General features: G+C 33.4%; 2 protein-coding genes across 2 annotated transcripts; one reads left to right on the top strand and one right to left on the bottom strand.

The window, feature by feature from the left end:
• The first annotated feature begins 4,046 nt into the window (after window positions 1–4,046).
• LOC120212133 (zinc finger CCCH domain-containing protein 66-like) lies at window positions 4,047–7,060 on the top strand. The gene is made up of 2 exons (XM_039210550.1): window positions 4,047–4,137; window positions 4,568–7,060. The coding sequence occupies exon 2, from the start codon at window positions 4,588–4,590 to the stop codon at window positions 6,637–6,639; it is 2,052 nt and encodes a 683-aa protein (XP_039066481.1). The 5' UTR covers window positions 4,047–4,137; window positions 4,568–4,587; the 3' UTR covers window positions 6,640–7,060.
• Window positions 7,061–8,021: 961 nt separating this feature from the next.
• Window positions 8,022–9,433, bottom strand: LOC120210693. Its single transcript, XM_039209397.1, has 2 exons — window positions 8,476–9,433; window positions 8,022–8,386 (listed from the first exon to the last, which is right to left on the bottom strand). The coding sequence occupies exons 1-2, from the start codon at window positions 9,374–9,376 to the stop codon at window positions 8,022–8,024; spliced, it is 1,266 nt and encodes a 421-aa protein (XP_039065328.1). The 5' UTR covers window positions 9,377–9,433.
• Window positions 9,434–25,605: the final 16,172 nt, after the last annotated feature.

The raw sequence follows: 25,605 nt of genomic DNA, 5'->3' as shown, positions 1-25,605 counted from the left end.
TGATGTGATGATGACCGGAAGCAACAAAGTCGCTCAATTAGCCGCTTAGTCTAATAATTAAAAATTACAACATCATCTTTTCCACAAGGCATAGTCTTCTACAGGAAATAAAATATGGCAGAGGGGATGGGCGGTGGTCCACTCCTCCCTCTATAATACATTGCCAGTTTTTTTCTTTTCTTTTGTAGGCCAATTCTGACTTTACCTTTTCCTTGGATTGCTTTTGGCTTTTTTGGTGCTGGAAAATGGAAACTGCAACGTCCTTTCATAACAAATTCATTCGAAATTATAATACAAATTCATTAAGCTTCTTTCTATAACAAATTCATTGAAGAAATATAAAATACAAAATAATTTAAAGAGCCCAAACAAATTCCAATCATCATCCATCTTTCAAGGATGTCGTCACTAATAAACAACTCTTACATTCAGTGGCGGAATTTGACTGTATGTTTGAAGATTACTAATCAATATAAAAGCAATTGTGAAATTTAATGATAATTTTTTAAAAAGTATAGACTATTCAATTTTATTTTTTTTAGAAAATAGAAAACATTAAAGAAAACATGTTCGGTTATAAAATTAAAAAATGATTTCTAAAAAATAAAGATAAAAATAAATGAAAAATATGAAAACATAAAAAATGGATGTTTTCACTGTTTTCTTAAAATTATTTTGAAATTTTAGAAAATAAAAATATGGGACATAAATTTTTAACTTAGCTTACATGAGTTCAAGTCCTTTTAACAATTTTTTAATTTAATGAGAAACCCTCAAATTTTTGCAAAAAATTAATATGGTCAATGAACTTTTTTTGCACTTAATGTGGTCCTTAAACTAATTTTTTTAAATATTTTTTTATTTAATGTATTGATTATTTTAATAATTTTATTTGTATTTTATATTTTAAAATTAAATAATTTATTATTTTTCTTAAAATATTAAATAAGTCCTCAAGCTTTCTAAAATATCAATTATGCCCTTAAATTTAGTTAAATTAAGCAATTAAGCTCATCTATTACATAATCGTCTATAGTGTACTACTATAAGTCTATAATAATATCGTGAACTGTAACATAAATATTGCATATTGTCATGTAAGTGTCATAACTGTCAATGTTTGATTCTATTGGTCAAAGAGTTAGATCGATTTTTTTCTCGGTTTAAGGGTCACATTGAGTGTAAAAAACGTTTTGTATCTGCACTAGTTCTTCTCCCCAAAGTTTGATAGACTCAATTACCACTAGACATGTTTTTTATTTTCCTCATAAAACATATTTTTTATTTATTTTAATGACACTTTTGTGTGCTCTTGCATACAACAATATTTCTTGTTTATTTATTTAAAATTTAATTAATTTCCAATATGCATAAACATTATATTTTCAATATAAACTAAAATATTTTTTTGTGTAAATAGGGTTGGGAGGGTCGCACTCACCCATACGGTACCTAATTCGGATTAGTCGATTAATAAATCAGAGACGATGGTTATACCATAAAAGAAAGATTTTGTGTTATGAATTTTTTTATCAACTTTATTGTTTTATATTTGCATAACTCACATGTTAAATTTATTTAATAATTATAGATTAATTTAATTATTTAATAACTATTTATTTTTTTATTTTAAAAATTAGATATCAATATATTTTTATTTTTGAATTCAAGTTTTCATTTTTATTAATGAAATATATTTTTCAGTTTCCGAAAAATTAAAAATGAGAACCATTTTCTGTAGAGAAAAAAAGCAAAAAATATAAACAGGACAAAAAAGGACCCTAAAATTTTCAAAAATTGATATCAATGCACTCACTCCTTAAATGATAAAGGCATTTTCCACTTTGCCCTACTATATTAAATGGGACATCCATTCTTCGTAGCCTTTTAAATTATTATTATATATACAATATTGGTGATAGAGGTAGGGTGTCCTTTAATTGCAGCACTCCATGAAATTTTCTCCCTTGGCTCTACTTATTCATTTCATATTTACTAGTCAAATTCCTCCTAAAAAACCAGAGCCCTTGGATTCCATCTGATTACCCCTACAGAGACTCTTCAATTATTGATATTTGAAATTTAAAATTAAAGACTTTATCTCCAAAAATGGAGCTTGAACCATGAAAATTGTTTTATATTTTCATTTAATAAGATTGTATTATACATGTATTCTTATTAGGTACTTAATAAAATCTAATTTTCTTGATTTTTAGTTAAAATATTTATGAATCAAATTAAAATATGATTATTTTGTTTGACCCATGTCAATATGCACAAAAAAAAATTTGGATACGTAGATTTCTCTGTTGATTGTTGCATGTTGAAAACTATATGTTCACAATATCCAAAATTCATTTAATTGTTATACTGACACGAGTCTTACCAAAGTTTAGGACTTGTAATTGACTCAAAATTAACAATTTTAGTTATTATTTAGATATTTTTTAAGTGTTTAAATATAATATTTTAAATATAGATTTATTCAGATTGAATGCACGGTCCATACCCGTGCGTTGTCACTTAACTCATGCTTGTGCAAATATATATTTTTGACAAGTACAATACATATATATATATATATATATTTTCTTTTTGCACAAAAAATGCAATAATATTTTTACATTTCAGCCCCAGTTTTTTCATTTTTTTCTCATTATGGCTGCAAAGTTTTCAATTTTTTTTATTTCAGCCCAAAATTGAGGGTGGGAAAGCACGGCAAAATTAGCCCAGTAAGGTATATGAGTTTTTTATTTAGCTCATAAGGGCAAGTCAATATTTATTTTAGGATATATAATCTTTTCTACAGTGACACGGAACTCGTCACGCCGAGGTTACGAGTTCTAATAAAAAAAAATTATTCTAAAATTTTACCTCGATAGATTTTAATAAAACATTATATTCTATTCAAACTCGTCACCTCAGCGTGACGAGTTCGAATAAAAAAATATTTTTATTTAAACTCATCATATCGACGTGACGAATTCGAATAAAAAAATATTTTTATTTAAACTCTTCATATTAACGTGACGATTTCCAATAATACTATAAAAAATACCGTAGATCCTAAAATAAATTTTAACTTACTCTAATGAATTAAATAAAAAATTCGTTATCTTTATTGGGCTAAATCAGTCGAGAAAACACTCGTCTAAAAAAATAATGACTTTTAGGATATGTATGTTATCATGACTGCACGGCAATTTTGGAGCCATTGTAAAATATATCTTATATCCCCAAATAAACCCTAATCAGTTCTAATACACACCATTTTTTTCAACTACAATATTAATCTCACTTAACCTATAATTATTAAAAAAATTATTTAATGTACATAACTCATTTTTTTTCTTTTAACTATATTTTCCTAATTTTGCACCTTAAAACTGTATCAAATAATTTTGTCACAGCCCACATGTTGACAGACAAGTAAGATCCACGCCGTACGCCTTCCGTCCCTGGAACCCATTCGCCAGTTAATTAAGAAAGTCACAGTCGGTTAAATTTATCAGAAACCACTTTCGAGTAGGACTTTAAAATAACCTTGCTGACGGTGCAGGTAAGTCCACGTCATATATTTGGGCCAAAAGAATGCGGAAATCGTGACGAATTTGGATTCTTCAAAATTGGGTGGCCGTTTCCACACTAAAAATAAAAAATCCAAACAAGTGAGCGCTCCCTCCGTGGACCCCTCCTCAGGTAAACATTACCCTCAAAGATATAATAAGAAAAAGAGGAAATTTGAGTTTAATTTCCAATTTCATGTGCATTTGGATTTGAATTTAGAGGGACGAGGCTCGTTATTTTTTACTAATATTATTATAAGAATTTTTTTAAACTATTTAAGAAATGAAGAAATGTCTAAATTTTGAAAACTTTAGTTCCATAAGGTTGTTAAAGATTATTATATCTCATTTTTAATTAATTTTTTGAATTTATTATGTAGTTTAAGGTTGAGATGAAAATAAAATTCTGTCTTTTTTATTATTATTTAATTTCTCGCTTTCTCTCACCCTTTTTCTCTTTTTTAAACCCGGTTTGAACCTTCAAGTTAAAAACACAGAGGTGCTTTTTTTTCCTCTTGTTCCTTAAAGAGGCATTCTGGGTTTCGTTCCTGTTCTCAAAATTGTGTTTCAAGGTATGTTTTTCTCCATCTCTCTTTGTTTGCCTTTATGTTCATGCTCGCTCTGTTTTCTTGGTGAGAAAACATGTGATAAAGAATGAACTTTGAAGTGTTTTTATTGGTTTTTCGTGTGTTAGTACACCATGTTTGGAGATTATACTGGAGTGTTTTTATATGTGCGTTAATTTTTGATCAAGTGTTTGTAACTGGCTTTATGTTTTTTTTTTTTAACTTTGTCTTGATTTTTTTTAATTCTCGGATAAGTTCTTTTGTTATGTAGTTGATGGTTGTGGTGTTTGATGATCAGATCCTTATATATAAAAGTTGATTGCTTTTAGGAAAAATTTATGATGTCTTTGGTTGATTTCATAAACTGTGACTGGGGGATTTCGGCCTTCTTTCTCTTTCTCTCTGTCTTGTTTTTAAGTCAATTTTCGGTTTTGCAGAGAAGAAGAGGAATTTCCATGTGCAGTGGTCCAAAGAGGAAGCCAACTCAAAGTGGTTTAATCATGGAGGGCGAATCTCGTGAAGAAGATGGGGTTCCTCAAAAGTTATCGGTTTTGCTGGAGTTGTCGGCTTCAAATGATTTGATCGCCTTTAAAACTGCTGTTGAAGAAGAGGGTCGTGATATTGATGAGCCAAGCTTGTGGTACGGAAGGCGGTTGGGTTCTAAGAAGATGGGGTTTGAAGAAAGGACACCTCTTTTGATTGCTTCCTTGTTTGGGAGCAAGGATGTGGTGAATTATATCATTGAAAGTGGACGTGTTGATGTTAACAGGGTATGTGGTTCGGATGGGGCCACGGCTCTCCACTGTACTGCTGCTGGTGGTTCCTTTGATTCAACTGAGGTTGTCAAGACCTTGCTTGATGCTTCTGCTGATACTGATTCTCTCGATGCTAACGGAAACCGGCCACGTGATTTGATTGCTTCGTTTTGTAACTCGGCTTTCGGCTTGAGGAAGAAGATGCTGGAGTCTTTGTTTAAAGGAAGTGGTAGTGTTGGTGAGATGGACAGCTTGCCTGCTCAGTTAGGAAATGAAATGGGAGGGATAGAGGAGCAGGAGAATACTATGCCCCGGGCTTCGAAAGATGGGACTGAGAAGAAAGAGTATCCCGTTGATATTACTCTTCCGGACATTAAGAACGGGATATACGGCACAGATGAGTTTAGGATGTATACCTTCAAGGTCAAACCTTGTTCGAGGGCGTACTCCCATGATTGGACCGAATGCCCCTTTATTCATCCCGGGGAGAATGCGAGGAGGCGTGATCCTAGGAAATATCACTATAGCTGTGTCCCTTGCCCTGAATTTCGGAAGGGATCCTGTAGGCAAGGTGATAACTGCGAGTATGCTCATGGTATTTTCGAGTGCTGGCTTCATCCTGCCCAATATCGAACTCGTTTATGCAAGGATGAGACTAACTGTACCAGGAGGGTCTGTTTCTTTGCTCACAAGCCTGAAGAGCTTCGTCCCTTGTATGCTTCAACAGGTTCAGGAGTGCCTTCCCCGAGATCATACTCGGTAACTGGTTCCTCCTTAGACATGCGTCCCATGAGCCCACTTGCACTCGGCTCCCCATCTGTTATGATACCTCCAACACCAACTCCACCCTTGACCCCTACTGGTACCTCTTCTCTTATGGGAGGATCGATGTGGCCAAATCAGTCCAACATCATGCCTCCTACCTTGCAGCTTCCTGGTAGTAGGCTGAGAACTGCAATTAGTGCTCGGTATATGGATTTCGACATGGAACTGTTGGGGATGGAAAGTCATCGTCACCTCCAGCAGCAGCAGGTAATTGATGAGATGTCTGGCCTTTCCTCCCCAACGTGCTGGAGCAATTCTACAACATTTTCTGCCTCTGGTGATAGAACTGGTGAACTGAACAGGTTTGGAGGGGTGAAGCCGACTAACCTTGAAGATATTTTTGGATCCCTTGATGCTGCAGCATCTCAGCTGCAATCTCCCACTGGAGTTTATGCGCGCCAGAATATTAACCAACAGCTCTGCGCAAGCTACCCTACAAATCTACCATCCTCTCCTGTGAGGGCATCTCCATTCTTTGGGATTGATCCATCTGCGGGTGCAGTTTTAAGTTCAAGGTCAGCTGCCTTTGCAAAGCGGAGCCAGAGCTTTGTCGAGTGCACTGCTGTAAATTGTCGTTCAGGGTTTTCTTCACCGGCTTCTTCAGTAAGTGCAATGCCCTCGAACCTATCAGATTGGGGCTCCCCCGATGGCATACTGGACTGGGGCATACAAGGAGGAGAGCTAAATAAACTAAGAAAATCCGCTTCCTTCGGTTTCCGAAGCAATGACAGAAAATTGGGAAACGCAGCGCGCTCTATATCCTCAACTCCTGATGTGTCTTGGGTGCAGTCTTTGGTAGTGGACCCTCCTGCCGGGCAATTAAGTTTTGACGACGAGCAGCAGTGTCATCATAACAACGGAGGTACTGAAATGCTCCCTGCCTGGATGGAGCAGTTGTACATGGAGCAGAAACAGATGGTGGCCTAAGTTAACCTTATCTCCCAAGTTAACCTTTCATATTTCTTGAATTTTTATCAATATTCAGCGTTTATAATTGGAATGAAATGGAGCAGGAGAGAATACAAGGTGAGCAGAGAACAAAAGGTAACTGCTCTTAGGTTCTCAAGAATAATTATCTGCTATTCTTTTTAGTCACAAAAAATTGGTTCGCTTCTTGGTATGGGTCTGTATTTCGTCCCCGAAGCCGAAGGGTAGAGTTAGGCCAGGGTTCAACTCCTGAACTAGACAAGTTTCAGGGTTACATTCATTTCAATCTGCAAATGGAAGCAAGTGCACTGATCCTTTATTCAAGTATATTCTAAGATGGTGGGGAGCTTGTTCTTGTTCACATTTTATGTACCAAAAAATCTAAAGCATTATTCAATTACTATATCTATTTTTCTGCTAAAACTTGCTTGTCCTGTTCCATGTTTTGATAGTGTTGAATCATAATGCAGAACCAAAAAACTGATGTCATCCAGCTTCTGCTTTATTAAAATACCATTAACTTGAAGAGTTCCAGTTCTTTACCAACATAATAAATGGATATTTTGTTCTGATTCCCCCACTGTAATAATTCTATCTTTACAATGTCATTCAGCTATCAGACTTTTTGAAATGTGAAATCTTACTTTTTGGCATTCAAGAAGTGGGTTAGCATATTACATGATCCAAAGTGGGTGTAATTGTTTGTGTACTAACAAAAAAGAAGGCACTCCTACTTGTGTATTGGGTAATCTTGGTCGTGGAACGGGTACTACAAGCCTAGGAGTATGAACAACAGCTATTTCGAACAAATGGGTTATAGATATTCGGATTTGAAATTTAGATTTTATAAAAAAATCCATTAAGATAATTCGTTTCTTATTTCAAAGAAAAACGCAAGGTTTCTTGCAGATCCTGAAACCGCATTATAAAAGGATGTATTGTTAATATTATATATCAGATTCCACTACAGAACAGGTCAATCCTTGACTCCTGCGGCCGCCTCTGGCTGCAATGCGATTATTTAATCATGGTGTGCATTTCTTAATCGCATTGATTAATTTGTAATTAAATTGCTGGTTACTAATAAGTACTATTACTTTATCCGTTCTCAAAGTCTAGTTCAAGGATTTTGACCAACTTCTTAATTAATAGTATTAATTGTCATGCACAATTTCTTCCAGCAAATTTCTAATGGGTTTTATTTTGCTGTCAGTCACGTATTTCATGTCAAGGAATTTAGATTCGAACTACGTTTAGTTGAGAAACTGAAGCAAGACTTCACAGAAAGCTTTGAAAATAGGTACTAAGCATGCTGTATATCTTTGACCATAAAATTTTGCAGTTGTAAGACTTTACATTATCACTACTGTACTTTCACAGGTTCAGACTTCAGATTCCACGAGGGAAAATTGAATGACAAGCTCATCAAACAATTGGTCTAAAATTTTTGATCCAAAGTCTGCAGTAATATCTTCTAGTTCTTCATTGTTGGACTTGGAGCATAACCAACTTGATTTGGTTACCTCTGCTTCAATCACCCTGCAAATTGCATCCCAACCTTGCAAGTTTCTATCACCGTGGCAATCTTTTCTCACTGACTCCAAATTTTTCACTTCAATTTTGTTTTCCCATCCACCATCTTCCATCAAATTACCATCATTACAAGGAGGCTTGCATTCAAAATTTTCCAGGTCTGGTGATAATTTCCTTCTTGGGTTTAATCCTTGTGCTGCTTTTGAATCTTCCTCTGTTACAAGCAATACAAATTCAGTTTAACAAAGGAACACGAACAGAATCAAATACATGTATAGGTATACAGAATCGAGTAGGACCAACCTGATGTAGGAACATCGTGATCTTTGATGAATTGATCAAAAACCAGAACAGAAACCGGGCTTGAATCTTCTGAGCTGCATTCAGGCTCTACATTTGGAGTCCCAGGGTGATGTATTTTCTTCTTTTTCTTCTTCAGTTTCATTCCATCAGGCACTGGTACTTTCTTCTCCAAGCACAAATCGTTGGCTTCCCTGCATTTGGCCATTTCCTGGTTAGGCATCTCAACGATTCTTCTGTTCATCTTTTCCTCATACAGCACATCCAAAACCCTTTGGCTAGCTTGTTCATCGTCTTCTTTTATCTTTTTCTCAGGAACTTTCCCGCCTCGATTTTCCTTGTTTTCTTTCCTTTGCTTCAATTCTCCACTGCCTCCTTTGCTTGTCCCTTCCTTGGATCTCTGTTCTTTCCTTTCACTTCTCTTCTCAAAGCTGAGAACAAAAAACTCTTCATTTTCCAGCTCAAAGTATGTAGGAATATCTCTGAAAGACAATGTGGAGTTCACTCGTCTATGCTTCCCATGGATTGAATCACTGTCTTGCTTGTAACCCGCTGAATTCATCGACCTGCTTCTCGTAATCGAATTCGGATGTAATTGTGACTGAAGCAAGCTTGTTTCAGGCAAGGAATCCAACCCCATTAGCCTCGCAACAATCCCTGGAGTGACCTTGGAAGAAGCATCATCCAACTGTTCTTGTTTGTTCAAACTAGCTACTGAATTAGCCTCCTCAGTAGTGTGACTGTGATCAGAAGGGTGCGTGGGGAGAGTCCTGGAGCAAAGAATTCTACGTAAGATCCCTGAAAGGCAACCAGTGGTTGCACTTTTCGGAGTGCACAGTTTTGGATCAAAAGAAGCAGTTGAAGAAGAAGAAGAAATGGAAGGAGACGAAGATAACAACTTCATGTTGTTTAAAAGTGAAGTGAACAACTAGGGAAAGAGAAGATTGAAAGGAGAAAAAGAACACAACACAGAACGAATTATGGGTTTTTGTTCGAGTAACTTTAGCTTTTCACAACTCTACAAAAAGGAAATAAAATCAAAAGGGCCCTCAAAAAGGAGCAAAATTTGAATGTGAGGTGAGTGCGGGTGGGGCAAAAGGGAAAGTAGGAAGGCGGGATTTGGCATTTGAAACTCAGTTGATCTACAATATCAAGAATAGCTTTGCTTCATATGACACCGACATAGATTTTATATCAAAGAAAGTTCAATTTATAAAATTTTAAAGGATACAATTATATTATTATTAATAAATACAAAAAATTAAAATATATAATAATTTAAAATTTTTAATAAAATGGTTGCTCTTGCATGGCCGAATGACAAAAGTCCATTATTGTTCCGGCGATTTTGTTGTCTTTTGCATCAATGGGCTCAAAAACGAAGACATAAGATCACTTGATCGGCAGCTTGCAAAGTGCATAAAAATAGCAAAGCAAAACATGTTATTTAGAAACATTAATCAATGTTTGGAGTTAGAAGGGATGCCTAGGAAGGAGAAATTTGGGTAAGTGAGAGTGAGACAATGAGTCAGAGGGAAAGACAAGTCCAGCCACTGTGGAAATTCTTTGGGGTTTGGAGCCTAAGATGCTGACATTGCTCGTCTTTAAAGTCTCCTTTTCAAAACATCGCCTTTGGACATTAGCTAAGAACTGCCAACATTGGTTTCAAACCAGAGGGTAATGCACTGCCATCCCCCGACCGAAATCTGTTGCCATATTTGATGTTTCTATTAATCTATTTTTTCTCGTGGGTTTCAACCTGAAATTTTATTTTTGAATATTAAGATGTGATTGGACACTCTTTAATATTTGAGGTCATTTTTTTCAAATAAAAGAAGAAGAAAAGCTCCTACTTTTATATTTCTAATGATTAACCAATTAAGTTTCTAAGAAATCAACTGAGTTTTATTTTATCTACGATATAATGACATATTATCATATATCATATGAAACATCGATATTTTAATGATGAAACAAGTGAAAGTGTTTGTTTTTTTTCAATTATATTCTAAATTTCATTTTTGAATTAATTATTAGTATATAATCTTTTGAACGATTAATCTTTTGAAACAACATCAGAGTTCGAATCACGAAATTTACTCAACAGTCCAATGTTTCATTCTACTAGACCAATGATTATCTATATTCTTAAGTCAAAAGCTTCAACTGTAACGAGACCGATTCACTGTATCAAAAGCTATGTTCTTAAGTCAGCCAGGCGAGAGGCAACCAACTGTGTTGGAACATTAGGCAAAATAGAGCATCACATGATCTGCATTGGTCTCCCATGCATGGCAGCCTGCAATTAAGCAATGCCACAGACAGAGAGAACCCTTCCGCACTAGCTAATATTTGGTTTAAGTAATGAAAATGGGATCCGTTTGTTTCGAAATTCTTCCAGGCTGAACAAACATTCAAGATAGTGTAAATGTAAATTCCCCCATAAGCTAATAATTCTGATAATAGCACATTCATGGCAATGACCAACATTAGTTTAATTTTTGTTTTAAAAATATTTTAAAAATTTTAATTATATTCTAAGAACAATTATCACTATCTCAAATATGCCTGTGAATTATTTTTTAAAAAGTTAGATAACAGCTGCTATAACGAGCTGCTTTTGGAGCTCGTCACGGCTCTTTTGTAACAATGAGAAGTACGTATCACAAGAGTTGAAAGTGCCTCGATTGCAGCAATTGGATTTTAGTAAGCAGGAAAACTGAGGTGCACACGGAAAATGGTCATCAGTTGATAGTATACTCATTGGCCACGCCAATAGTCTCTCTTCTTGATCAAGATTCCTTGTAAAGTAGCCTGCAAGTTCTTCAGGCAAGCTAGATGTGGGTTGGGATGTTCTTCCATTGGAGATGGAGATACGCTGCCTGCTGCTTTTTAACATTCATTACTACCCATTTATCATTTATTGTTAATCGCCAAAGGTCATTCTTTCCATAAGGAAATCAATCTCTATTTTAATATGATGCTGTTGACTCTCTTACTAAACTCTCCGTGAATGATGATGGTTCTTTACGTATTTTCTCGGAACTCCCGGAGATAACCCTTCACTTCTCTCGCGACCTCCATGGTCCGGCTTTTATACGTAGTTAATTTATTCCATTAACGTCCTATGGCCTTCTAATTATTAAAGAAAAAATTACCATCGGGTTTTTTTAATCAGTAGCACAAACTTGAAGCTTAACGCTTGAATCGAACTAAGCTGGGCTCCAAGTTGCAGGCCGGTAGTCCATTCTAACAAATAATGGGAAAGTCTGATGAGCTTTGAGTTATATCGATTCAATGACATGTCGTCAGTTTTTATGCCCAAAACGCCGTGACTGAGCTGGGCTTTTATCATAATTTTTTAAACCCTTAGGCAAAATATACCCAGTCATTGTAATAATTTCTAACTTCGATAAATTTAGATAAAATTAAATATTGAGGAATTAAAACATGAATAACATCTTATAAAATACAAAAAATAACATTCCACGTCCTTAAACTTTATGTTAGAAATTAAATAATTATATAACATATATGTTACATGTACGGTCAATATCCACCCTAAAAAGATATTCAGCCCTAAACTCATAAATCTTATTTATGTACTTACAAAAACTAATAAATTATATGATTTTCACAACAAAGTGTAGAGGTCGAAAATGTGTAACAAGTGAGGAAGGATTAATATGACTTGTGTGTATATAAACGACGAAGTTCCAAGAAGAAAATGGCATATATAAGGAGTTCGAATTGACATGGATGATAACCATAAAAAAGGAAGCAATGTCCATCACCATTTTCAACATTCCTTGTTTGTATTTGATTTGGTAAGAATATTAACTGTTTTCATGGTTTGTTCGTTCCAACTTTTTCCATCCTTGTTTGTCTACTGCAACATATACCCTTGATGTGTAAAATTTGTAAATTTGGCAACTCGACAACCAAATAGGGGCAGCCTTTTCCGTTTACCCATTTTCCCATCTCTCGGGACCAGGATGGAGAAACAGCTCAGCCATTACCATGCTTAATGGAGAGGCTTTTTTCTTAAAAAGAAAAATTCAAAATAATCAGGGAGGTTTTGTTGTGAAACATATTAATATACGGCTAAAAAATGATGTGACTGGTTAAAAAGGTGATCGATTAAAAGTGCTGCCAGAAATGTTATATGTTTTCACCAAAAAATGTTATTTGTGTTGGTAATAATAATGATAATAACCGAAAAATATTATCATCGTATGTAAAATGCGCCAAAAAGATATGGACTTTAACATAACCGATTAATTATTGGAAACATTATCAACCATAATAACATAACAGGTAGCGCTTATGTAACGTAATAAGTAGTGCATTTTTAAAGCTGATGGAGCATTATAAATTCGACGATAACAAAATAGGTTAATTACTGGAAACATTATTAACCATAATAACATAACAAGTAATACTTATTTAATGTAATAGATAGCGCATGTTTAAAGTTGATGGGGCCTTAGAAAGCCGACGATAACAAAATAGGTTAATTACTTGATTTTTTTCAATATTAACAATACATTACCGTGTACATTATGAGCCTTTTACATTATTATTAACCTTTAAACAAATCGGTAGCTAGTTTAACGTAATAGGTAACACTTATTTAACATAATAGGTAGCGTCTATTTTATTTTCAGAACAATAGTTGGACATAACTTACTGTCGAAACATTATTCATACTTTTGGAGTAAGTATGAATACATTATTATTAACCTTTAGAGTATCCATACTTTTAGAGTAAGTATCCATACTTTCGAATTTAAAAAAAAAAAGATTTCAAATGGTTAACTTGTATATATTTTACCGTTTAAAATTACTGTCGAAACAATATTCATACTTTTAGAGTAAGTATAGATACATTATTATTAAATTTTAAAGTATTCATACTTTTAGAGTAAATATCCATACTTTCGAATTTTAAAAAAAATATTTCAAACTATTAAGTTGTATATATTTTACCGTTTACATTACTGTCGAAACAATATCCATACTTTTAGAGTAAGTATGGATACATTATTATCAAACTTTAGAGTATCCATACTTTTAGAGTAAGTATCCATACTTTCGAATTTTAAAAAATTATTTCAAACGATCAAATTGTATATATTTTACCGTTTACATTATTATTAACCTTTAAACAAACCGATAGCTAGTTTAACACTATAAGTAGAGCTTATTTAACGTAATAGGAAGATCATATTTAACATAATAGATAACACCTATTTTATTTTACCGTTTACATTATTATTAACCTTTAAACAAACCAGTAGCTAGTTTAAAGTAATAGGTGTTGAGTTAATCGATGGACGAATATGGCCAAAAGGGGGGTGAATTGACAATTAAAATTTTGGTGGAAGCTTTTGCAGAAAATTGAAAGTAATTGCACAGCGATTTAGAGTGGTTCGACTTTCTCAACCAAAGTCTACGTCCACTACCTTAGCTATCCACACTAAGGATTTTCAATAAATTCACTAATTTGTCTTTCTTTTGAGGACAAAGAGTAACCTTACAAACCCTCAAAATTATATCCAAATTCTTGAGAACACTCTCTCCCAAAGAGAACAATACAAATTTTCAAACTTACAAGGAAATCCTCACAAGGTAGATTGTTTGCACAATTATAGAATAAAGAAAAGAACACTCAAGAATAATAAAATTGAGCACAATAAGTGTTCTTGAAAGCAAAATGAATATTGAATGAAAAATTGGCTTGAAATGCTCAAACTTGAGGTTTGATGCTTTCTCTTTGATTCTCTCTTGATTCTAGTTGCTTGATGTTTCTTGTTATTGATCAATGGCTTCTAAGCTTGCTTAAATACACCTTGAATTACTTCTGAACGTTGGGGATCATTAATGAAGTTATTGGAGCCGTTTAAGTGTAAAAATAATTAATATTTCTGCTTGGAGCGTGGGGGGAATCGGTACCCCTCATGGGGAATCGGTTCCCTAAGTGTAAAATTCAAATATTTTGACTGTTTAACTGTGGGGGAAATCGATACCCCTGGGGGAAATCGGTTCCCTCCGAGCATACTAGAATTCTCGGAGCCAAACCATTCAGGGGGAATCGGTACCCCCTTGGGGGGAATCGGTTCCCTCTGAGCAATCTGAATTTTTGGCTTTGAAATGGTTCGAAATATTTTGTAAAATCGTTTTGAAATTATTTTAAGATTAAAACTTAATTTTACACTTGAGTAAGGATTTAAAATGAACTTTGAAATACTTTGAGTAATATTTTGATATTCTATTTAATATATCGAATATGCTTAGAAAAATCATTTTCAAAATTAAAATTCTTTTAATTTAATTTGTTAATCGAAACATCAAAATGTTTTCAACAATCTCCCCTTTTTGATATAACAAAACATTTTAAGATTTTCTAATTTCAAAATGAATTTTGATTTTGAAAAATACTACTCCCCCTTACTTTAACACTACTCCTCTACAAAAACACTTTTATCTCCCCCTTTTTGTTAAATCAAAAAGACTTGTAAAAATTTTTAAATAAGGTTTTGAAATTATTTAGCCAATTGATTATATATATATATATAACTTAAACTGCTAAGAACACAATCAAAAGAGAGGTTAGCCATTAGTTTTAGTCAATATTCATACACATGTAATGTATAATTGGTCATATATATCTAAAGATGCAAAATAAACACGAAATCCAAATCAAATATATTAAACATAAGTTCGAACAACCAAAAATAAACAATCCAAAAGCATTCAAAATGTTTTAATAATAATGCAATTATCCAAGTTCAAGCATCCGTAGGAGGATCGGGATGAGGGAAATGAGCTCGCATCGCTGCCATTTCATGAGTGAGTTCATTAATACGAGCGTTGGTTGCTTCATTGTTTGCACGCATCTCCTTGAGAATTTCCAAATGTTGAGCTTCCATAGTCGAGAAGTGAGATTCTATGGAAGTGAAGCGAGAATCCAAGGATGCATAACGGAAATCAAATGTCTCCATAAATGATTAAAAATATGAAGGCACGTGATCTTCTTACTGAGCTTGTTCCTCTTGTTGTTCAGGCTCATTGTCGGCTTCGTCAATATCTTGCATTAATTGTTCAAGCTCGGGATCGTCGTCAGCTTTCTGGTGGAGCTTGAGAAGAGCTAGCTCCTGGAGTATTTTCAGAAGATCGAACCCATTCACCGGTGTCCTTATTCTTTATCCATCCCGCTCTCGTTAAGGAAAAAATATTAATTTGTTTCTTAAGAGGAAAGACGACATCTAGACCTACCCTAAGTCCGGCTTTAGAAAATAGATTACTCAGAATGCAATCGTAAACTAGAGATGAACAGAGTTTCTTATTAGGAACAAGATTTACGGTTTCAACAATTTCAGCAAAAATAATCCGAGGTAGGTTTATTTTAATATTGTTTTGGAAATAGTGTAACCACCAAAGATCTAAAGCATGAAGAGTAGACTAACGACCTCCGGATGGTCAAAACCACCAAGAAATCATTAGATAAAGAAAACGATCATGAAGATCTAAGACACTCACATTATCCTTCTTTTATAACGAGAACCTAAAAACTGTTTTTCATTTGATATACCATCATCATCTAATCCTAATTCATTAGCTATGTAAGCCGAGTCAAGATGGATGAATTGTCCTAGGAGATAGGAACGAACTACTATGGTTTTGGTTTGAGCTCGGTTTTTAATACAAACGGCATTAGAATAGAATATGCGAACAGGTTGATGGTAAACTATAGGTTCAAGGTCACAAAGTTTATCAAATTTCTACTCTTGTAAAAGAGGAAGATATCTAAAATCGATATCTATCATAGCTTGACGAGAAGGGATACGTTCTTCTCTAATTTTGTAAGAGTCAAAATATTGATAATACTAAAAACGATGATTTCTAGGACCAGGATGATTGAAGCACGAGTTTTGGATAGTCATATTAGGATCAACGGGATTTGGAATAGGAATTTCAGGAATAAGAGGAGGATTTGGAGGTGGGTTGGATTGACGGTTTGAGCGACTAGATGATGACCTAGCACGTTTAAGATTGGACATGGTTTAGGAAATCAGAATAGAATGGATAACATGCAATTTAGAAAACACATGTATGCAATTCAATCAATCCCAAAACTCAATTGAGTTCTCAATATTTCAAGGTTCTCTTAAACTAATCCTAATGGGCAAAGTTTTTGAAAAACTTATTGAAAAATGAGATTTTGAAAATCAATATATGTATAGTTTTCATAACAACAACATAATTCAATCAAAACATAATAATATTTTTTTTATTTCGAAAATTTCAAAAAAATTGGAAAAAATCTTGTGTTTTTGATGAAATTAGTTTGTAAAAATTTAGTTTCTAAACACTAATAAGCAATGCCCGATCACTATTTCTATTTAGAACTAATTGAAACTAGTCATATGTTCAAAATCAATGAAATAGAGAGTTTAGAAAAATTTACCTTGAAAGATGAGATTGAGTGGATTTTGATGTTGTTTGCACGATTTTAATATTGTTTGCACGATTTTAATGATGCTAGCAGGTTTAGAAGATGATATTTGAAGAATTCCGATAAGAAACGTTGATTTGAGGCAAAAATAGAGATAGGGAGAGAGTAGAGAGGGGAACAGTGTGATGAAGGAGAGAAAAGAGTTTGAGGCAAAGAAAGAGTTCTGGGCGTGATATAACCAGAACCCTAAGGGGGTATCGATTCCCTCTGCCCTATAATTCAAAAATCTGTATTTTAAACACTCAAAATGCTAAATTAATCTTCTCTAGTGGTATTGGCAACTCATATATCAAAAATTAATTATGTTCAATCAATCAAATTAATCCTTAAACTACATTTGAACATAAAGTTAATTTTTCATCAAGAATCATAAACTCCCCCTAACTAATAGCAATGAATGTAATCAGAAATTACTGTTAGAAGCATTTTTCATTTAGTCTTAAATGTGCTAAAATTATTTTAAACACTAAGTGAAGATAGGTCAGTTAAACCTAATTCTCTCCTAAGTGTCCAAAAACGTTCCTTGTCTAAAGGTTTTGTAAAGATATCCGCTAATTTATGCAAAGTATCAACAAATTCTAGAACTACATCTTCCTTAGTGACATGATCTCTAATGAAGTGATGTATTATTTCAATGTGCTTAGTTCTAGAGTGTTGGATGGGATTTTTAGTGAGACAAATAGCACTAGTATTGTCACACTTGATAGGAATGATACCTACTTCAATTCCATAATCAAAAAGTTGTTGTTTCATCCATAAAACTTGTGCACAACAACTACCAACTGAAATGTATTCGGCTTCAGTGGTAGATAATGCAACACAATTTTGTTTCTTTGGAAACCAAGAAATCAACATATTTCCAAGGAATTGGCAAGTACCGAAGGTGCTTTTCCTATCTAATTTGCATCCTCCATAATCCGCATCAGAAAAGGCATGCAAGTTAAAGCTAGAGTCTCTAGGATACCAAAGTCCTAAACTAGGAGTGTCCTTAAGGTATCTAAAGATTCTCTAAACAACTAGTAAATGTGATTCCTTAGGGCATGATTGAAATCTAGCACATAAGTAAACACTAAACATAAGGTCCGGTCTACTTGTAGTTAGATAAAGTATAGATCCAATCATTGACCTATATAATTAACATCTACACATTTACCTCATTCATCTAAGTCAAGCTTTGTTAAGAGCTCATTGGAGTGTCATGAGGTTTTCCATTTTCCAGTCCAAACTTCTTGAGCATATCTTTGACGTACTTAGCTTGATTGATGAAGATGCCATCTTTTATTTGCTTGATTTGGAGTCCCAAGAAAAATGAGAGCTCCCCCATCATGCTTATTTCGAATTCGCTTTGCATTAGCTTAGAAAATTCTTGGCAAAGAACATCATTAGTAGAACCAAAAATTATATCATCAACATAGATTTGAACTACTAATAAATCTTTACCTTTATGCTTTAAAAGCAATGTAGTGTCAACCTTCCCTTTTGAAAAACCCTTTTCAATTAAAAAAATTGACAATCTTTCATACCAAGCTCTAGGAGCTTCTTTTAAACCATAAAGTGCTTTTGTCAATTTAAGAACACGATCCAGAAATTTTGAACCTTCAAAACCTGGAGGTTGTTCCACATACACTTCTTCTTTTATAAAACCATTTAAAAATACACTTTTAACATCCATTTGATATAGTTTAAATTCATGAAAACATACAAATGCTAATAACATTCTAATTGTTTTCATCCTAGCTACGGGAGCGTATGTTTCATCATAGTTTATGCCCTCTTCTTGAGTATACCCTTGAGCAACAAGTCTAGCCTTGTTTCTCACTATATTACCACTCTCATCAAGCTTATTCCTAAATACCCATCTAGTACCTACAATAGATTTATTACTAGGCCTTTCAACTAATGTTCATACTTTACTTCTCTCAAATTGATTTAATTCTTCTTGCATAGCCATAATCCAATGTTCATCATTTAATGCTTCTTTAATATTCTTAGGCTCTATGCATGAAATAAATGCAACATAATTACAAATATTTCTAAGAGAAGATCGAGTTGTTACCCCTTTGGATGGATCACCTATAATCTCACCATTCTCGTCATAGTTGTACTCTCTTGGATAAGATACTTCCCTTTCTTCAATGGTTGGATTCTTAAAAGGATCATGAGCTTCCTCATCTTTTATTTCTTCCTTTGATGATGGTTATTCAATGTCATGTCTAATGTCATTTATAATGCCTACATCATCATTCACACAAGAATCCTTCCTCGGAAGGAGATTATCATCGAAAACAACATGTATAGACTCTTCTACAACTAAAGTTCTTTTATTAAATACTCGATAAGCTTTAGAATTTAAGGAATAACCCAGAAAAATTCCTTCATCACTTTTAGCATCAAATTTGCCAAGGTTTTCTTTACCATTGTTTAAAACAAAACATTTACATCCAAAAGGATGAAAATAGCTAATGTTAGGCTTTTTATTTTTGAAAATTTCATATGGAGTTTTCTTTAAAATTGGCCTAATCATTACTCGATTTGCAACATAACAAGCGATATTTGTGGCTTCCGCCCAAAAATATTTTGGCAAATTATTTTCACAAAGCATGGTTCTAGCCATTTCTTCTAAAGTTCGATTTTTCCTCTCAACAAATCCATTTTGTTGAGGGGTTCTAGGTGCTGAAAAATTATGGCTAATACCATTAGAATTAAAAAACTTATTAAATCCAAGATTTTCAAATTCAGTGCCATGATCACTTCTAACACTAGTGATAGAGTAACCTTTTTTGTTTTGGATTACTTTTGAAAATGTGATGAAATTTTCTAATGCTTCATCTTTAGTACTTAAGAATAGAACCCAAGTATATCTAGAATAGTCATCTACCAAGAAAAATGCATATTGTTTTCCACCCAAGCTAGTAGTCCTAGTTGGCCCAAAAAGATCTATATGGATCAATTGTAATACTCTACTAGTTGACACATCATTAATGGATTTAAAAGAAACTCGCTTTTGTTTTCCTTTAGCACAAGCATCACAGATTTTATCATTATCAAATTTTAGTTTAGGCAGCCCTCGAACCAATTTTCCTTGAACTAACCGTTGCAAAACACTCATGCTAGCATGTCCTAGTCTCCTATGCCATAACCAACTATCATGCTCATCCTTTGCAACTAGGCATAAATTAGTCATTTCTATAGAGTCTAAATGCACCATGTATATGTTTCATATTCTATGACCAACAAGTATAATCTTATTAAATGCAATGTTAATGACTTTACAACCATTAGTTTCAAATATGACATTGAATCCCTTATCACATAATTGACTAATACTCAAGAGATTATGCTTTAATCCATTCACATATAACACATTTTTAATTTGTGTGGAAGAGGTATTACCTATTATACCTATACCTTCAATGTGACCTTTTGAATTATCACCAAAAGTCACTTCTCCTCCATTTTTGGCGTTAAGCTCTATGAACAAGCTTTTATCTCCGGTCATGTGTCTCGAGCATCCACTATCAAGGTACCATAAATTTGAATTTGTTTCTCGTGCCTTGTAGCAATGCTCCTTTTCCTAGAAACATAGATTAATTTCTAATTTTTGGTACCCAAATTCTTTTGGGTACATATTCATTAGTTTCCAAAATCCTTGTCCCCTTAAGTATCCATTGATGTAGGATATCCTTATTTTTAGTAGTAATGAGTTCTTTGGGAACCCATATACTTCTAATGATTTTTCCATTAAAGGTTTTTCGGGGACCTCTATGATTGTAGTTTTTAAAACTTTTTCTAACAAAATTGGATTTTGAATTTTCTCCATTTTCAAAACGTTTTGTTCCAACTTTATCAAAAGAAGCTTTAAGATCTTCAATTTTCTTTTTATGATCATCATTGACCTTTGAAAGTAAATTTTGCAAATCCAAAATTTTCTTTTCAAACTCTTCTAGTTTGATTTGCAAATCTTTGATTTTACTTTCAAGATCGTTGTTGGTTTTGGATATGAGTTCATTTTCATTTTTCAATTTTGAAACATCATTTTTATATTTTAAAAACAATTTCTCATAATCTGAAGCCAACCCATTATATTCCTTTAATAACTCATCATAGGATAAATAATCAAAATCAGATGAGTTAGAGATTACCATAGAATCTTCCCCAAATGTCATCAAGCACAAGTTTGCTACTTCTTGTTCCTCTTCATCGGAACCTTCTTCATCGCTCCATGTAGCCACATGAGCCTTGTGCTTATTATTTGATTGACCCTTTCTCTTCAATTGTGGGCAATCATATTTGACATACCCCAGTTTTTTGCATTCATAGCAAATGATCGAGTCCTTTTCTTTTGGTTTATTTTTGAGGCCTTCACTTCGTTTGAATTTTCTTCCTTGGTAAGGTCTCATCATTTTTCTGAACCATTTGACAAACAATGTTATTTCCTCATCATCGTCATCTTCATTAGAATCACTCTCATCTTTTGTGGATTTGAGAGCAACTCCAATGTTTTTCTTCTTCTCATTCTCCTTTGGTGTCTCATCAATCTTATCGAGATCCACCTCATCTTCAAGCATCATTCTATGAGTGAGGAGGTAACCGATTAGTTCTTCAAGAGTTAAGGACGTTAGGTCCTTAGACTCGATGATTGACGTCTTCTTTGATTGTCATAATTTTGGAAGAGAGTAAACTAACTTCCTCACAAGCTTTTCATTTGAAATGATCTCTCCATATGATTTGAGACCATTACAATCATTGAGAATCTATCCCTCATAGCTTTGATATCTTCATTTGGTTTCATTCTGAAATTTTCATAGTTATGCGTTAGAATACTAATTTTAAATTTCTTTACCTCATCGGTACCTTCATGAGTGACTTGAAGTTTGTCCCATATTTCTTTGGCGGTTGTACAAGATGAAACTCTTCCGTATTCATCTGGTCCAAGAGCCAAAAAATATGATATGGATGGCTTTGGAGTTGAGCTGGAATATTTTTGTCTCTCATTCACTCCACAATCTTGGATGAGTGAGAGGCTTGATGTATCCTTCTTCTACGACATTCCATGCTCCCATGTCACTTGCTTGAATGAAGTACATCATCCTATTTTTCCAATAGGCATAGTTAGCCCCATTAAAGAAATGAGGCTTGTTGACGGGCATCGAATCGAGACCGGAGTCGAAGTTTGAAGCGGAGGCCATTGATGACTTTGATTATCGATATAACTCTTCCCGAATCAAACTCAAGAGGCGATTAAACCTTCAAATGAGTTAGGCTCTGATGCCAATTGTTGAGTTAATCGATCGACGAATATGGCCAAGAGGGGGTGAATTGGCAATTAAAATTTTGGTGGAAGCTTTTGCAGAAAATTGAAAGTAATTGCACAGCGATTTAGAGTGGTTCGACTTTCTCAACCAAAGTCTACGTCCACTACCTTAGTTATCCACACTAAGGATTTTCCACAAATTCACTAATATGTCTTTCTTTTGAGGACAAAGAGTAACCTTACAAACCCTCAAGATTTATACCCCAAATTCTTGAGAACACTCTCTCCCAAAGAGAACAATACAAATTTGTAAACTTACAAGGAAATCATCACAAGGTAGATTGTTTGCACAATTATAGAATAAAGAAAAGAACACTCAAGAATAATACAATCGAGCACAATAAGTGTTCTTGAAAGCAAAATGAATATTGAATGAAAAATTGGCTTGAAATGCTCAAACTTGAGGTTTGATGTTTTCTCTTTGATTCTCTCTTGATTCTAGTTGTTTGATGTTTCTTGTTATTGATCAATGGCTTCTAAGCTTGCTTAAATACACCTTGAATTACTTCTGAACGTTGGGGATCATTAATGAAGTTATTGGAGCCGTTTAAGTGTGAAAATAATTAATATTTCTGCTTGGAGCGTGGGGGGAATCGGTACCCCTCATGGGGAATCGGTTCCCTAAGTGTAAAATTCAAATATTTCAACCGTTGAACAGTGGGGGGAATCGGTACCCCTGAGGGAATCGGTTCCCTCCGAGCATACTGAAATTCTCGGAGCCAAACCATTCAGGGGGGAATTGGTTCCCTCTGAGCAATCTGGAATTTTTGGCTTTGAAATGGTTCAAAATATTTTGTAAAATCGTTTTGAAATTATTTTAAGATTAAAACTTAATTTTACACTTGAGTAAGGATTTAAAATGAACTTTGAAATACTTTGAGTACTATTTTGATATTCGATTTAATATATCGAATATACTTAGAAAAATCATTTTCAAAATTAAAATTCTTTTAATTTAATTTGTTTTATCGAAACATCGAAATGTTTTCAACAATAGGTAGCGCCTATTTTATTTTACTGTTTACATTATTAGTAACCTTTAAACAAACCGGTAGGTAGTTTAACGTAATAGGTAGTGCCTATTTTATTTTACCGTTTACATTATTAGTAACCTTTAAACAAACCGATAGATATTTTAACGTAATTAGCACCTATTATGTTTTAACGTTTACATTATTAGTAACCTTCAAACAAATCAGTAGGTAGTTTAATATAATAGGTAGCGCCTATTTTATTTTAACCGATTAAGTTTTAAATATAAGTATTAATACATACAATATAGGTAGAAATATATTTTCAGGACAATAGTTGGACATAACTTACTGTTGAAACAATATTCATACTTCTAGAGTAAGTATGTATACAGAAGCTATGCAATTTTTGTTTTAAATTTTTTTAATAGTTTTCATGTTTTCCACCTACAATATTAATTTAATAATTTCAGTTATACAAAAAATTATTTTATTATTTATATTTTTTTATAAAATATTATTTAGAATTTAAATTTAACAATTTTAGCTAAATGTAACAATAAATATGTAATATCTATGTTTATTATTTTTAATTTAATAATAATATATACCGTAACATAAAAATAAGCAATTAGACGTTTATAATTACTAAATTAGTATATTAAAAATCACTCTAAATGTATTCCTAAATTAATGTTTTTCACAGTAAACTAAGTATGAATAATTATATATGTATCGATACACACCGATAACTAAAGTTTACATATTACCAAATTTTTTAATAATTTTTTATGTTTTTCACCTACAACATTATGAGTTTGTCAACATTTTTCAGTAGCGCTTTACCGAATTTGTTAATTATCTTATTAAATTTACAGTTACGCCGTTTCTTAACCGTATATTAATCTACATTTCGTTAGTCAAACTTAATAAGGACAACCTTTTCCGTTAACCCATTTTCCCATCTCTCGAGTAGGGTTGTTCATTCGGTTAATTCAGTGGCCGAATCGACCGAACTACCATTAACTGAATCAATCAAACTTTTTTTTTCTTTAACCTTTAACCGAACCGAACTTTTTTTCGAAAATATTAATCGAACCGAATAAATTTCGGTTAATTCAGTTAATTTTCGAATTAACCGAATTTTTTTAGAATTTTTGAATTTAATATTTTTTTTAATTAAAAAAACAGTTTACAATATCTAATTAATTTGATTCAAACATTATATTAAAATAATATACTTGTATCTATAAATTTAGTTCAAACAAACCAACAAATTTGAAATTCTACAAAATAAATGGTGCATGAAGGTTGTGCTAACTGCAACTCGACAGCTACTATTGCAGTATTGCTAGGTGAAATACTTGATTTTTCTGATGCTACAATCAGGAAGATAGTTAGCTCCTTTGTGCATGACTTAATGCACAAGCCTCTTGAACATGAAGTGGATGATGAAGGCAAGAAAGTTGTGATCGGAGATGGCATAAACCTGGGTGGCGATCGAGATTGGGCTAATGCAGTGGCAAGGTTGGTGAGGAAGGTTCACTATGTTGTTAGTTGGAAATGTTTGTAGCATTGTATCTTTTATCTTTCTTACTTCTGAGAAATGCTAAGAACTACTATCATTCACTATTTGATCTTTTGGATGCATTAGGGAAATTATAGGCAAATATATCTACTATGCATGTGAGAAGATCAGAAAGTTTAGATTAATGAATTATACATTCAAGAAATGGCTGCAAGTTCTATGATGTTAAACGCGTGCTCCACCTGCCCATGCTTGTGTCTATACCTTACACAAATCAAGGCATAAAATAATTGGTAACCGAGTAGCAGGAAGTGAGGAGCAGCATATGGGGTGAAAAAATAATAAAAAATATTTCGGTTAATTAACCGATTTCGAACTGAATTAACTGTTAACCGAATTTTAAAAATTTTCTTAACCGTTAACCGACCGAACTAATTCGATGACCGACCGAATTAACCAAATTAATTCAATTCGATCGATTAACCTAATTAGTTCGAAAATTTGAATCTCCTACTCTCGGACCAAGATGGAGAAGGAGAAACGACTCGGCCATTACCATGTTTGATGGAGAGGCTTTTTTCTTAAAAAAGAAAAATTCAAAATAATTAGGAATTGGGAAACTATCGAATAAATTTTGAATAAAAAATATTTTTTATTCAAAATAAATTAGGGTCCACAATTTCATAAATGATTTTTTATTAGACAGGAAGGACACGTTTCATGAAAAATCGAAACGGCCCCTACGCACGTACCTCGAATAAATTAATGTTTCCAAGAAGACAAAACAGATGCATCTCACACC

This window comes from Hibiscus syriacus, unplaced genomic scaffold (genome assembly GCF_006381635.1).
Source record: "Hibiscus syriacus cultivar Baekdansim isolate YM2019G1 unplaced genomic scaffold, ASM638163v2 tig00000715_pilon, whole genome shotgun sequence".
In the NCBI taxonomy this organism is placed as follows: Eukaryota; Viridiplantae; Streptophyta; class Magnoliopsida; order Malvales; family Malvaceae; genus Hibiscus; species Hibiscus syriacus.
Note: the sequence above shows the minus strand (reverse complement) of the source record. Positions and strands in the feature narration are given on the sequence as shown.

Bases quoted from the DNA above. Each gene is read 5' to 3' on its own strand.
- LOC120212133 (XM_039210550.1), top strand. From the start codon at position 4,588: ATGTGCAGTGGTCCAAAGAGGAAGCCAACTCAAAGTGGTTTAATCATG.
- LOC120210693 (XM_039209397.1), bottom strand. From the start codon at position 9,376: ATGAAGTTGTTATCTTCGTCTCCTTCCATTTCTTCTTCTTCTTCAACT. The intron at 8,387-8,475 runs GTTGGTCCTACT...TGCTTGTAACAG, and splicing joins TCACGATGTTCCTACATCAG to AGGAAGATTCAAAAGCAGCA.